Below are 16,456 nucleotides of genomic sequence, written 5' to 3'. Positions count from 1 at the left end.
AACAATAAGGCATAATGTCCTGCACATCTAGCTTTTTACCATGCTTGACCAGTAAGGAAGGGGATACCCTGCATAGATGCTCCTGTGGAGAGCAAGGTTGGAATCTGTGTGTGCAGATAAGTTTATACTTTCAATATCATCTAGTATCTCAGTTTTCTTGAGTATTACTACACTCCTCCTTTCATCTTACCTAGGCTTTGTCTTCTCTGGTTTTCTACTTTGCCTCTTTCAGTAAACACTTCCTTAAATTGCCCTCAAAAGCTCATGACCCTCCTGTGACAGGTCCACTAGGGTGCCTCCTCCTAACTTCTACCCACACCAAACAGTCTCACCAGACTGCCCTGAGAGCAGAGAATCATGGGAAGAAGATTCATTTATTATTACCCAACATAAAACACCCTAATCACTTAGGGAATTTTAATAATTATCATATGCAGAGTTTCTAACACTGAGCAGCCTACACGTTAGTAGAGAAGAATGGAATGTTCCATTCCATCTATAGCCATTATAGTAGGCTTTTACAGCAGATTAAGGAATTTATGGTTTCAAAAATAACTAGGAAATGAAGTTGCACCACCCAAACCAAGAAATACACCCCAGTGGCCCTTGTTGGCAGTGATGTTGTTAGTGCATTTATAGTTCCCTACGCCCAGGTATAAATAAATAAGCTTGAGTAAAATCTTACCACACACAGGCACACACCTCATATACTTCAAATTCAAATGGCAAACAGAAAGTCAGCCACTCCATTCCAAGAAATACTGAACAGTATTGATATCTGCAGTAGAGCATGTCAACTTTTTTAATCCACGGTTTCTTCCTTCAAACTGCATTCATCAAGTTTCTTAACAGAAAATGGGACTTACGCTTGAAGTCAAGAAAATAAAAAGGGCATTTTTAAGTATTCCTTTGTACCTGATAGAATAAGAGAAGTATGATATTAAAAAAAAAGAAAAGAAAAGAAAAAAACCCCACAACTTTTGGCAGCAAGCAATGAAAAAGAAAAAATGACTCCATGAAAGATTTGGCCATTTCAATGATATAAGATTTTCTTTTCCTTTGGGTTTTCAGACTCTTTTCACGGGACTGTAGCTGTATCTTTAAAACACCCGCTTACATATAAAATGCTCATCTTAAAATCTTCAGCAGCATTACATATCTGCGAAGTTGAGATACACACTATTTAGCTGGGCAGTAATGAGTGGTATGGTATTGATACACAGTCTCGTTTGCCATAACTCTCCAAGTTGAGCTCCCCACCATGACCTGCCTCCTGTGCCCCTTTCAATGCATTTATGCGAACACCATTCAACACATTATAATGATTTGTTTTTCTGTCTCTGTAACAAGAATGCAGGGTTTTCAATAACAGAGTTATATATTTCCTACACCGGTCCTAAGCAGTCACTCAATACGTGTATGTATAATGAGCAAAACTTTAAATGAAGAGAATCATTTCACTCATACTTTTTGTAGGAAGATTGTTTTCTTAGCATACTGATCAGGTTTAACCATTAAAAATAAAGTATAAATCCCTTATGTTCCTTTTAGGAAAATTATATCAACTATATTTTTCATAAACAGGAAAGTTCTCATATTTTAAAGAAACAGCATCACATAGTGGTTGGAGCCAGAATGCCTGAGTCTATACCCTGGCTCTATAATTTACTATGATCTCAGGTAAGTTACTTAACATCTCTTTACTGCAGGTGTGTCATCTGTAACAGGGGATTATTAATGGCACTTACTTTATAGGATTATTGTTTTAAAAGAGCTAACATGCATAAAGCATTGAGGATAGCACCTAGCATGCAGAGGTACAATTTATGAGTTAGCTATGATTGTTATTATTATCCACCTTCAACGTTCTCTAGTTCATCACTAGTTAGAACCTGTAGAATCAAAGAACCCTGGATGATGCTAAGTCATTCTACTCTAAGGTTGTCATATTTGCAATATTAGGCAATTCTTACACAGTCTTTTTTTAAACTGCAACTATGGTTGGTAACACTGGCCATGCACAGCCTGGAAGTGTACACATATACTAGTAAAAGTACTTCCAAAGCTATTTTCAAATTAATGTCAGGGTAGTAAATCATCTGCATGGATTCCAAATAGCAGGATGCTCCTTTACTAGACTCACAGGAAGATGTCAGATAGTTATTGCTCTGCTTTTCTCTTTCTTTCCTTTTATTGTACTTGTCGATATTGCCATATCCTTCTGTCAAGTTATGGAAAGCAGAGCGCAGTTGCCTTAAAATATGAACTTGCTAGAACCCTGCTGAGGGCTTACGGCTCTAATGCAATTCATCTTTATGTGATGAACAAAATAACACTGAATTTTACACTATTTTTCATGCTAAGAATGCACATCCATTTATCTCCATAATATAACCCCTGTTTCATTTCATACTATCCCCTAGTAATGCTTATTTAGGATTGCAGATTAATAAGTGTGTTCAATGAATGATTTTGCATTTTTTTCAAATTAAATCTTCTTCTCACACTAATTTTATAATTCAATTAAAATAAGCCATCAAGTTTTCTTAGCATGATTTGCTCTTTATAAACCCCCTGCCAATTTTTCCCCATTTTCAATGTTTGAGTAGACCTACTGCTGAAACGAAGCTGTGCATAAAGAGAAATTGTTTTCTAAACTCTCTATATTAGTTTGTCAGAGATGCTGTAACAAAGTACCACAAACTGAGTGGCTTAAACAAAAGCAATTTATTGTTTCACGGTTCTAGAAGCCAGAAGTTTGAGGTCAAGGTGTCAGCAGGTTTGTTTCTTTTTGAGTGCTGTGAAGAAAAATCTTGTCCATATCGTCTTTTCTAGCTTCTGGGGGCTTGCTGGTATTCCTTGGCTTATAGATGCATCATCCCTGATCTCTGCTTTCATCTCCCCATGGTAATCTCCCTGAGTGCATGTTTGTGTGTCCAAATTTCTCTTTTTATAAGGATACAAGTCATATTGGGTTAGGGGCCCACCCTACTTCAGTATGACCTCATCTTAACTAGTTACTCCTGTAACAAACGTATTTCCAGGTAAAATCACATTCTAAGCTACTAGGGGTTAGCATTTCAACATGAATTTTGGGGGAATACAATTCAACCTATACCACTTCCCAAAAGCAAAACGCTCTTGGGGACATGACATTTTAAGAAAATCCTTTGGTCCAACCTCCTATCCACATAGAACAGATAGATCATTCAGAGAGTTCACTAAACTCCTTGAACGGAACCTACTGGTTGACTCAAAATCACACCTGTGAATCAACACCCACAGTTTACTTAGATTCCCCTCAGGATAGGAGGCAAAGCAACAGCAAGACCTTTCCCCCTTCACTCTGTGCATTCCTCTAAAGATTCTCAGAGAATTTGCAGTCAAAAGAAAGAGATAATGCTTGAATAATGCTTTTTAGCTTACAGATCACATGTGTTATCTCTTATGACTCTCACAAACAACAACCTAGTTTACAGACAATTATGTCAAGTATTCTAAAGAGATCATGGCTTGAAGGTTAACCTTGCAGACTCTGGAGCCAGGACACATGGACATGGATCCCAAATCCACTGCCTCCTAGCTGTTTGATCTTGGACAGGTTTGCAGGCTTCAGTCGGGTTCCAAAATGGGACAAATAAATGTACTCTCCTCATAGGCTTGTTGTAACAATTAATAATCTAATCCTTATAAATTGCTTAGAATAATAGTGCCTGGTACATGGAAGGTGCTCAGGAAAATTAGAACTATTATTATTTTACAAATAATAACACTGAGGCTCAGGGACATAAACCGATTTCTCCAAGATAATGCAAATGGTCCTTGGTGAGATCCAACCTCAGCCCCAGAACTGCTAAAGCTTTTCTATGTCACCAGAAAGCACTGCCAGTAACATTCCATTTTTAATGTATATAAGTATCACACTTTGAAGTAATGAAGACATCTGGGGACTCTGGCACAGGAGTACAGTACAAATAGTACTGTTGCATGCTCAAGGAACCCCAACTGCTGGTCTGCATGCTCAGGGAACTGAACTTAGGAAAGGCTAAGTCCTTGCAGAATCAGTTAACCACCTTTGCATCTAACCATATGGAGTAGCTGGTTTGGCTGGAACAAGAAATCTAAGGAACTGCTGCCCTGGACATAAAGAAAGCCACATTTTTTTTTTTGCCATGTTCCATGTGCATCTCTTTGCAACCAAGAATACTATTTGTATTATTATTATTATTATTATTATTCCTTGAATTTGCTGTGCTTTTCACATTCTGGGAAATGTTCTATTTCTTATGCCCAATTTCATATTATGGTTCTGTTTATCTTTAAGAATAAGTTGTATTTTGTATTTTTAAATGTTCTGAGAAGGCTTCCCTTATCTCCTGGCATGACATAAATACACTCTCTCCTGGTTTCTTTTAGGACAGAAGCTTCCTCCATCAGAGAATTTGTGAGATACATTATACTCACAGGTTTCCTGGTCTCTATCAACCACCATACCAAGGATACTGTATTTGTGTATGGTATCTGCAATAATTAGCACATAGTTCAGTATGTAAATACTTATTGACTAACTGGAAGGCTGATTAGAAGAATAAATGAATGAATCAATCAATCAATGAAAAAAGAAACAAGCAGATCTCAGAGTCTTAGCATGTAATCATTAGGCATATTATAATTCGCTGGACTTATAATTTAACTGACCAGAGAAAGAGAAGATGGAATAAGTGATGAGGAGAAAAGGTGTGATTTGTGTTGGATATTAATCAATTAATGAAGCTCCAAGTTGTTCTTTCTGGATCCACAGAATGAGAGAGAACACTTCACCACCAGCTGTACAGCCTGATTTGCATGTGTTCAAGTCTTCAAAGTATTCCCTTTGATTCCTTTAATCAATAGCTATTTTAGAAAGTTCTTCACTACTTCCTAATTGTCTAAATTCATTTTCTTCATTTTTCCTTATTAGAAGCTGATTTTTCAAATGAGTTAAGTAGATTGGCAATTTTAGAACCATTATTAACTTCAAGCAATTCTCTCGGTTATTAGCATGTCCTTTCTCTCTCTCTAGGACTAGATTCTTTTGTCCATTTTTAAAAAGCCATCTGTTTAATTTTCTAGACTTATTTTTTTCCACATGTCTCATATAAAGTCAACTTTGCCCTATACTAAGAGCAATCCATATTTACAATAACTGATCCTAGATAGTTTATCAGATATCCAGTTTTGGATAAAGATCAAGTGATTCCCTATTATGTTAACATGTCAAAAAATAAGTAAATAATTAGCATTCATCTAGATTTTAATCTATCCCAACCAAGGAAACTGCTAAATCCATTACCATGGCCCAAAAAACATTTTAACAAATAATTTAAATGAACAATTGATCCTTACATATACTGAAATTAAAACACATATTCACAGACCCTAACAATCCCACTGTTGAGAATCTATATCACGGAAATAAAAGCACCACAGTATTGTACCCTGATTGTTGTGCCAAAAAACTGGAAACAAAATGAGCATCCATCAATAAATGGGTGGTTGAAAACTTATGGTACATCAATACCATGGAATATTATGCATTTGTTTGTATATGAGTCCATGAGACCAGAGAAATACTAAGGAGTGTTCACCAGGTTGTTACTGGGGAGAGGAGAGGAAGTTGGGGGGGAAGAGGAGAGAAGACAGAGAAAGGTAAGAAAAAAAGAGGCGCATCCATGACAAAACAGTATGTAGAAGACAACTTCATTTAAAATTACACATGTGTGTATGAACATGAATAAATGTACATAAAAGCATGACCACATATTATCTGAGGGAAACAGAACTGTACATTTTTACTTTTTTTATTATGTATTACTGTTAATTTCTTATATTTGAATTTTTAAAATTACAATTATTTATCACTTCAATTATTGTTTATATAATTTAAAAAACATTAAATTTATTTGCATTGTGATATATATATATATATGTCATAATATAGTATATGTGTATATACAAGGTGTGATCAAAACCTATGGTCAATGTTTAAATGAAAAAAAGAAATTATTACAGTAAAAGACACATTGCCATTAACCCCCCTCAAAAGACTTCCCCTTTCTTTGAACACACTTATCTCATCATTCTTGCCACTTTCTGAAGCAGTTCTGGAAGTCCTCTTTCAAGAGTGTCTTTAGTTGTGCTGTCATAGCTGCCTCGATGTCCCAAATCATTTTGACTTTGGGGAAGAGCCAGAAGTCACACGGTGCAAGATCCAGTGAATTAGGTGGATGAGGACACAACGTAATGTTTTTATTTGACAGAAATTGTCATATACCAGAAGCGATGTGTGACACAGAGCATTGTCATGATGGAGGATGATTTACAGCACACTTTAAAGCACACCTTCTCTCAACTGTAGCTCACACCTGACTGGCTGCACTGAACAACTTGAAACTTGTCACACACTGTTGCTAAGGTTCGATGCACTGCTTCCCATATTGAAGATCCCTTCCTTTCCATTGGATGGCGTTCAGCAGCAGCATTCAAGGTATTTGCTGATCACAAAGGAAAGGCACCATGTCACACATCACTTCTGGTGCAGCAGTTTCTGTCAAATAAAAACATTACAGTGTGTCCTCATCCACCTTATTCACCGGATCTGGCACCATGCAGCTTCTGGTTCTTTTCCAAAGTCAAAACGACCATGAAAGGTAAACATTTTGAATTAATTCAGGACATCAAGGCAGCCATGACAGCACAACTAAAGACACTCACAAAAAAGGACTTCCAGAACTGCTTCAGAAAGTGGCAAGAATAATGGAATAAGTGTGTTTGAAGCAAGGAGAAATATTTTGAGGGGGATTAATAACAATGTGCCTTTTACTGTAATAATTTTTTAAATTTAAACATTCACCATATTGTTTGATCACACATCATAAGTATGTATATATTTAAAGAGAGCGAGAAAGAAAGTAGTGTCAATCAGAACAAGGATTATGCACTCATAAGTCAGAATCCAAATCCAGCCACTGGATAAGAGAGTATAGGCAGTATCTCTAGACTACAATCAACCTGCTTGATAGAGTATATGTCCTATCAATTACATTCTTTAAAAAAAAAATCTTTGTTGATTTTTATTTTTAATCTATTTTCAAGCATCAGCTAATGTCATTCCTTCTTAATTGGATTCTCTACTTGTCTTCCCAAACATTTGATTTCCTAGTAAGTCTCCAAAATTCCTCCAATGAAACCCCCTTAAATTTCCATACTTTGTCATATGTCATTTTGCTGGAATGTGATACCATGTAGAGCATGCTTGAACTCCTACTTCAGGACACATATCCCTTAGATTTCATCAATTTTTCTTTTTAAATTCAACCAAAGTTTTACAGTGGGAGAAGAAATGTCAAAATCTAAAGATAAACATACTTGGACAACAATACTGAAAATGTAGCAGACTCCTGAAAGGTATTCTGTGTGGTTGGTCTTCTCTCATGACTTCTGGAACTTTGTAGTATACAAACAAACTTGTAGAAAAGGCACACTGATTCTGCCTATGTTTAAAATAATCCATTATTTTCACCAACTGAAAATTGAAAAATACAAAGTCTAGCTACTTGAACTTCAGAAAGCATTGTAAACAAAAGTTGTTAAGAAACTAGAATAATCAAAATATTCAAGTACTGATATAGAAAATAAAGAATAAATCAATCCAGGCATAACATCTAGGCCATTGTCATTACCATGTCTCTTTAATTACCTTTCCCCTCTTGATGTTTTGAAAGATTTGTTATACCAAAACAAATGAATTAATAAAGTAACAATTAATTAAAAAAAATTTTAATGACATGTGTAATTGCCCATCACAGCTAATTATCAAGACAAGGAAGCCAGTTTTGCACATGTAGTTGAAACAATTTGTTGTCATGGATCAATGTATAATTTCCGTTAGCTTTTCTTAAGTAATGAAAATAGTTGACGACACACCCTAGAGCTCAATGTGTGCTCTGACCACTATCTATCTCAGAATCAAAGTCCATAGTCAAAGAATAAATTGGGGTTAAAAATCAGCTACATTTTTTTATTCACAAATTGTTCCCCCCAAAAAGCAAATGATCAATTTACAGTAATATCTGTGAGGTGACCCATGAAAAACTTGAGCCTTAACTTTATGTCAAGGGAAGAGGACAGAAATGGACATAAGTGATGAGCTCTTAGCAACCTGCCAATTTCACTTACAAAGATGCAAGTAATAGAAAAGAGAAGGTAAAAATATCAGCATAAGATAATGAATGCAATATTTTCATTTTTTTACACCTATTTTTTTTTATTTCCTCTATAAGATCAGTTTTGTTTTGTTTTTTCTGCCCTGAAAAAATAAATGCAGACACATTCACATTCTCTGGAGACTAGAATCAGATGACCAAGTCAAAATAAATCCTTTGGAAAACACCCAATTTCATGGCAGATGTAGGAAAGGATGAATGGCCACTGTGAAAATGTCCTGCATAAGAAACATCGTAAACGCACACGTCCAAAATTGACAGTTGATAAAGCTCCAACCTTGAAGACTAGGTTACCTAGTTTTGAAACTTTGAGAGTCAGGCAAGTGTTGTTTATTTTTATTTATTTATTTTTTAGTAAAGGGTACAAAAGTAGTAACCACTTTGTTCATTCACAAACCAGAGCGATCTCACAAAAAAATCTCGTACCAGTACTTTGAAACCATGGCTCCATTAAAGACTTAAAATCTGAGGTCAGAATGAAGTTTTCTTATAAAGCTGCCATTTTCTTTATAAAATAGACCATTTTGTACTTACTGCTACCCTTTGAACTCTTATAGTGAATAATTAAAACTAAACTGTAAAACAAAATTTGTGACACTGCATACACTGGAGGTTGTAGGTTTTTGCTTAGTTGCTCATTTTAAGTGCTCGCCAATCCCTGGAGGGACAACCCTACCATTAGCCTGAATCAACAAAATTGGCTGGCCCCTAAAAGCAAAGTGGACAACTCTAAATTATAATACAGATGATCCCTGCTTGCAACAATTTGACAATGATTTTTCAACTTTACAGTGGTGAGAAAACAACATGCATTGAGTAGAAACTGTACTTTGAATTTTGAATCTGTTCACAGGCTAGCGACATGTAGTACGATACTCTCTTATGATGGCTAGCAGCAACAGGGAACCACAGCTCTCGGTCAGCTACAAAATCACAAGGATAAACAACCCATACTTACAGTGCAGTGTTAAATGCATTTTCAATTTAGGATATTTTATTTATTTATCTATTTATTTATTTATTTATTATAGCTGAGCCATTCTGCCACCTATTGGCAGCTCAGCGGCAGCTCAGCTCGGGATGGGAATCAAACTGGCGACCCTGTTGCTCAGAGCTCGCACTCTTGAGTGTGCTCTTAACCCATGAGCCACTTGGCTGGCTCAATTTAAGATATTTTCAACTTAAGAGAGTTTATTGGGACATAATCCCATCATATCAAGGAGCATCTGTGAAATGGTCTTGTTGGTGACTCACCATATTGACAGTGGGGTCCCTGAAAACCTTCAGAACACTGGCACCTCTGGGCTTCACTGTCTGAGCATCTCCTTCCATTGAAACAAGTCTCCACTGCAGAGACAGCTAAAAGGATGGTAGATGGGGGATGGGGAATGGAGTTGAGGGGAAGAAAGAAAAGCCTCAGTGTAAGCACCAAGCTGCTAATATAAATATGAACATAGAAATTTCCACCAGCCCCTCCACAGCAAGGTTCAACAGTGTTTCCATTACATATTAAAGCCTTGCTCTCTAAAGCTCTCTAGAGCTCTGTATGTGGTAGCCTCTGCATTGCCTCAAAGCTTGTAGAAATGCAGACTCTCAGGCTCCACGGGACCCACTAAGTCAGAATCCACATTTTAACAAGGTACTAGGTGATTTGTATTCACATTGAAAGTTTGAGTAGCACTAGTCTAAAGAAACTCCATGGAGGAGATAATTGTGTGGCCAAAACAATCTAGAAATCAAGCAAGAAATACCAGTACTGACCAGAGGCAAAGGAATGTGATAGGTGTCACACAACAGTATAAAGAATTCATCTCACGGTCGTTCATTTCCAGGAGTTTATAATGTAGTTGAGATGACATCGTGGGAGATGTTTTTCACTGAGCTGAAACCAGCCAGCTGCTGTGGCCGAGCTCTGCATGTAGTGAGTGACCCTGGGTACACCACTTAATGCTAATCTTCCTTAACATGGGAAGTCTCACCAACTTCTCTAAGACATTTCCAGAGCAGGAAGCAGGGGAAGGAATCAGGATGCTGACAAACTGCCCAAGGTACAGGATGGCAGGAGAGATAAATTGTTGTGCTCTGGTGCCAAACTGATTGCAACATACTGAAGCTTTTCAAGCGACTTCACAATAACCATTAATGTATAGGTATAGGAGACGTTAAATGGAGCCATTTCTCCTGGTATGAATGAACTATGTAATGCCACCAGTTCTGCTCTTTGAGTTCTGTCAAACTGCTCCAGAAGTTCTGGGGTACTCTCACCAGGCGTTTGTACAAGGACTGCATACCTCATCTTAAAAAGAAAACTGTCTCCAGAGTTCTGCAATTAATCATGACATGTACAAGTTGAGAAATCCCATTTAGATTTTAGTGCATCGATTTCCCTCCAGACTTCTGAATCAACTGTGGATTACAAATTTGATGATATGGGAAAGGGGCAAATGGAAAAGGGTGATGGAAGTCAAGGTGTAACTGGCTGGCTTTAAATAAACTGTCTTTTAAATAAAGAGACAGGATAGAAAGCAGTAGTTCTACAGGTCTTGAGTCCTGACCCACCATTAGCAACGCTTAACAGAAAAGCTTTTTGTGCATTTTTACACATGCCATGTGTGAATTTTCAGTCCAAAGACATGCTCTGAAATTGCGGTGATTCTAAGGACACCTAAAACTTGACAAGCATGATATGATGGAAGCCCAAACAGAATGAAACCATTACCTCAAGTGACAGACCGTTAGACAGGAAGAATTATAACTTACAGCGTGGGCAGCCAGGTTCATGGTCCTGCTGGCTCCAACCAGGGCAGCATCTGAAGATGGTCTGTCGCTCCATGCTGTACATCTGTCTATAGATGGTGTAGTACTGAGTCCTAAGAAACACAGGGCCTACATCAGTAATGCTTCCCCTTAAGGCAAAGCTGTCCTCTTCCATCCATTAAAAATGTTGTCTCCACCTCGAATCCTGCCATTTATGTGCACACACACACACACACACACACACACACACACACACACACACACACCTTACTACATTTCCAGCCAAGATTCAATATGGGTACAGGTTAATAAAAATTAACAGGAACCCCCATGTCCTGTGGTATAAACTATCCTAAGGGTCACTCAAACTATCAAGAATGAAAACCCAAATTATGAAGAGAATAATGAAATCCTGAAGGATAATGAGGTACATGCTTTTTCAACTTGACAGTGAAGGCCCCTCATACATTGGTTCCACTATCGCATGCATTCTAAACAGTGGTGATATCACTCGCAAGTGGGTGACAATTGGTTCTTGAGTGGCAGGGGTGGAAAAAAAAATCTTAGCTAATACAATGGTTTGTGGTCCTACAAAGGAGCACTGTACATAAACAGATATAAACCATATCTGTCGTATTGAAACTTTGTGGAAGAGGAAGATGATTATTAATTTTTTTTTAAAGTTTACAAAGGCTCCTTAGACAATAAAGAACAAAAGGTTGAAAACACTAAACTACAGCTATTCATGCTGACCTTTTAATACATTATAATACTGAATACCTCTAAACTGGCTAATTTCATTTCTATCAAATCAATGTCATATTTATTCTTTGGATTTTTTTTTTTTTTTTTTTTAGCTGAGCCATCCTGCTACCTGTTGGCAGCTCAGCGGCTGCTCAGCTTGGGCTGGACTCGAACTGCTGTTGCTCAGAGCTCATCATATTTATTCTTTATGTCTAAAGTATTAACATATTCTCTTCCCTTCGTATACCTATCCTTAGACCCCTAGTCCAAATGCCTTTCATCATTCAAAGCCAACAGCAAATTACACTTCCTCCAATTTCTATTTCCCCACCATACCAGTGTATATTGCTCTTTTTCTTCTCTCAAAAAATGGAACTATCTTTTCTTATGGCAGAATAGTATTCTATTGTGTATATATACCACAAGTTCTTTATCTAATCATCCACCTGAAATCTATGTAACTTTGCTAACAATTGTCACCCTAATAAACTTTAAATTTTTTAATTAAACTATTGGCCTATATGAACTATTGGCATACCACTTTTTATGATACTTGTTATTCACCATCTTGAAGTATAACCTAGTCTTTTATACGTGTATCTCTCCAATAGGGATATAAGTATAGGTTTGCATACTTATATACAAACAAAAGGGAAATTAGTTTGGCAGAGATGCCAAACATCTTTGAACCCTGCTTCCACTTCAAAGTCAGTGTCATAAATATTTACTGCATAAAGAAATGGATAAAACTACTAAGTTATTGAGAATAAAAATATTAAAAATGTTTTCTATGTTATTTATGTTTGTTTTCCTATGTCTGAATGTCTACTGGTAGTCAGCTTTCTTTGGTTCAATCAGTTATCACCAATGATTAAACCTCATGGGAGGAATACAGAAAATCTAAATGAAAATTCATTTTCAAAACAAACAAAAAGAAATACTCTGACAAATGTGTTGAGTACCTACTGTGTAACAATCATTGTGCCATGTGTGTTAAATATGATTTCTGTTAATCCTCATAATATCAATGCATAGTATTAGTTTTCTAACTTTACAGACAAAGGCACAGAGAAATGTAGGAACTTTCCCAATGGTCACAAAGCTAAATAAGAGAGGGGGGAAGTTTTCTCCTGTAAACTTCATTTAAAGGTCCTGAGCATAGATCAAAAAAATACTATCCACCTGAACGTTAAACACACACACACACACACACACACACACACACACACACACACACACGAGCAGGCATATGTGATATATATGTAAATAGCCACAGCAATAAATTATTTAGCCTTATAATATTTTATTTAGTCCTATATTATCAGCGTTCTTCTATACAATGACAAACCCTGTCATTTATAAATGTTCCCAATGTTCCTTTGGCAATAATAATATTAATAATACTAATATTAATAATAATACATTTATTAATCTAAAGTCATACCTTTTTTTAATCCTGAACTCAGGCTCAGTTGATTCATTCATATAAAACTTAATCCATTAGCAACTATTTGTAGTAAGAGGTACTTAGATGTTTTGTAAAACTATTTTAAAACTTTGAAAAGAAAGTCCATATGAAGCCTGACACATGGAAAGCACTGTACTTGTTTTTTCTCTCTGCTCCCAACCTGCTGAGTTAATCCTAATTCAAAGGCCATACTGAAGTCAGGAAGCTCTGGGTTTTAGTGTTGGAAGAGAATCAAGGGCAAGGCAGGTAAATCTTCCACAACCGTAGATGCCCCGGATCCAAGTCATGCTAAATGTAGCAAACCTACAAAATATCGTTTGTTTCTGTCAGTGTTCTATCTTCAGCTCTCAACAGTCTATCATCTAAGTGGTAAAATTAGTGTCGTTTAACCCAAAGTACCTCACACATAATTGAGGCTTCAAGTCAATTATTCATATATCCTGTCTCTGAAGGAAAATACATAATTCTGAAAAGTTCCATGTGGCCATATCTTATGCTTGTTTACTTAATTATAGAATTATTTTCTAAAATTGACTGGATGAAATCTTTAGATGCCATTGAGGCTGTGGGTTTTGATTTTTGTAACCAAAAGGAATGGTGGAAGCACCCTTACCTTCTTTCATAACCCACACAGCCTCTTGGGCCAGCACAGCCCTGTTTCCACAGCTTGATGGTGCGTGTGAATGCTCGGACACACGGGTGTGCAAGTCCTACCACTGCCAGTTGCTGTTCTTCACAAACATTTGGCCTTGAGGAAAAATAAAAAGAGTAGTAATGCAATAAAAATAGATTGTTTCTTTATGTTTTATACATGAATCATTCATTCCTCCATTTCCACAAATAGCCTGTGGTGACTTACATAAATACATAAAGTTAGAGAGAAAAATCCAGGCGATATAAAAAAAAAAACTCAGGCCCAAGATAAAGAAAAATCAGAATAGATTTTAAAAATAAGGAGAAATTTAGAAGATGACTATAAAAGCCAAACGTTTCCATGTCCTTAGGAAAATTGAGTTGCAAAGTAAGTACTGAGATCTTTGGTAGACAAAATTTTAAAAGAGACAGAATTACACGATTCTCAATATTCATGGAGAAAAAGCAGGTTGATTCATCAAAAGAAGTTAAATTTTCCCCAGAAATTATTTCTGAACAATATTTTCCATTGGCATGTTAACTTAGCTCAGCTTCACACACAACTCTTGTTTAAACACAAATATTTTGCAACCAGCACCATTATATTAATATTTTCTTATAGAAAGTTTATACAAATTTACAGGATTTTACACTTGATCTTAGCCAAAAGGCCAAGAAGCGATACAGGATTTTAGATATGTCATCTTTAATTTTTAAACGTGTGGGGCTAGATAACACTGATCACTTGGAGTGTCAGAATTATATTCTTTTGTAATTTGAGGAATGCTTTACTTAGCGATCAATGATTTGCTAGTTCATATCAATTGTTTCACATTTTAAAACAATGCTTACTATAAAAGTCTGTGGGCCCAACCACCCATATTTTCATACATTCAAAGTCACCTACATGCCATGCATTGAACTTACTGGGGTCAGACTTTGATGTTTTCTCTTACTATCAGGAAACTCACAGTCTAACTTAGCTTCCGTACTCATAATCTGCTGAAAATAGAAATGATTTCTGATTCAGGAGTCCTAGTCAGTTCCTAAATAACTCTGTGAATATGTCCAATGACACACTCATAATGCTGATAAGAACCTCTAATAGTACTTCTCACACTAAAATCAGTTACATCTGTATCACCTAGATCACCTTTGTGTGATCACTTCTTTCTGTGGCTCTGACTAAATCTCACCATCTGATTTCACTTACAGCCCAATCTCACTTCCAGATATATACAGAGGGTACCAAAAAAATGTATATACATTTTAAGAAAGGAAAAAACTATATTAAAATTGTAATATTCAATATATACCGATAACAAAAGATGAATACAAGTCACGTTTGATTTCTGCTGTTACAAGAGGTGCTCAAAATGGCTACCAACAGCATAATTTCAATACAGTTTTTTTTCCTTTCTTAAAATGTGTATACAGTTTTTTTGGCACCCTCTGTATTTATATATCTGAAAAGTGACTGTTTGAACTGTTATAATTTTATTCAACAGTTGAACTTTATTTATGAGTTTGCATAGCACATTTTAATGCTTTAAGTAAATACTGTAATAAAACAATAAATGTAAAACACATAAGTGTAATAAATATAATTTATTATGTAAATTAATAAGTGTAAAACTATACATCCATTTAAAAAATTCAACAATTTGGCAGTGAGCCTATAGTAAACCTTAGCTTTTTAAAATTCCTTATTAGATTCTCTATAAACTGCCTATACCTACACCTTTATGTGGGCTTACATTTTTGTATGTGAGCCAACTAGCCCCAATTAGAATGAGCTCACTGCACCTTTGTTTTTTCAGTCAATAGTTTGAAACCTCACACCTCATCTATCCTTGAACTCCATTTTGTAATCTATTCTTCATCTATTATTCCATCCTTCCACCCACCCACCAACCCACCCATATATTCATTCACTCATCCATTCAACAGACACTGTCACCAATATGTGACAGAAGCATTCGTGCAGAAGGATTTGAGTATGTCACTTATTTTGGAGTGATGAAATCAAACTGGGAAGGAGAGTTAGCCAATAAAATGATGCATTATTGAGCCAGCCAACACTTTAGGCGACTAGCTCCTGGAAAATGTGAGGGAGCCTGGGCATTTATACACTAATTCCTATAAGTGACTTGTTGAAGGCTACTTCCTGTCTGCATTTTAGGTGGAAGCACAGGTAGGCAGTGTCAGCTTCCAAAGCCAAATAAGTCTTCAGGCAAACAAGTGCAAATGCGGGCTGTTGGAAGCTTGGCAGGTGTGCAGCAGTGACAGAGGAAATGGGTGCAGCACTGACAGTTTCAGCTGCAGGTGGTGCAAAAAAAGAAAGTTCATATTTACTTTGCATTGACAATCTAAATAGGAGAGAGAGAGAAAGAGAGAAGGAGAGAGAAAGAGAGAAAGAGAGAGGGAGAGAGGGAGAGAGAGAGAGAAGAGAGAGAGAGGGAGAGAGAGGGAGAGAACACCTAAATGAATACAAAATGTGAAGTGCTAAGAAATAGGAGAGAGAGAGAAAGAGAGAAGGAGGGAGGGGGAGAGAGAGAGAGAGAGAGAGAGAGAGAGAGAGAGAGAGAGA

General features: G+C 36.5%; 1 protein-coding gene across 1 annotated transcript in view; it reads right to left on the bottom strand.

Annotated features, from left to right (window-relative positions):
* The window catches only part of LOC109383454 (uncharacterized), a 147,855-nt gene that overhangs the window by 70,087 nt on the left and 61,312 nt on the right, over positions 1 to 16,456 (bottom strand). Inside the window, exons 3-5 of the mRNA XM_019643914.1 lie at positions 13,847 to 13,981; positions 11,025 to 11,134; positions 9,519 to 9,623 (exon numbers count right to left, since the gene is read on the bottom strand). Of these exons, the coding sequence (XP_019499459.1) occupies positions 9,519 to 9,623; positions 11,025 to 11,134; positions 13,847 to 13,981 (350 nt within the window). The remainder of the gene's footprint in view (positions 1 to 9,518; positions 9,624 to 11,024; positions 11,135 to 13,846; positions 13,982 to 16,456) is intronic.

Source organism: Hipposideros armiger, unplaced genomic scaffold, assembly GCF_001890085.2.
Source record: "Hipposideros armiger isolate ML-2016 unplaced genomic scaffold, ASM189008v1 scaffold_83, whole genome shotgun sequence".
NCBI classification, from domain to species: domain Eukaryota; kingdom Metazoa; phylum Chordata; class Mammalia; order Chiroptera; family Hipposideridae; genus Hipposideros; species Hipposideros armiger.
Note: the sequence above shows the minus strand (reverse complement) of the source record. Positions and strands in the feature narration are given on the sequence as shown.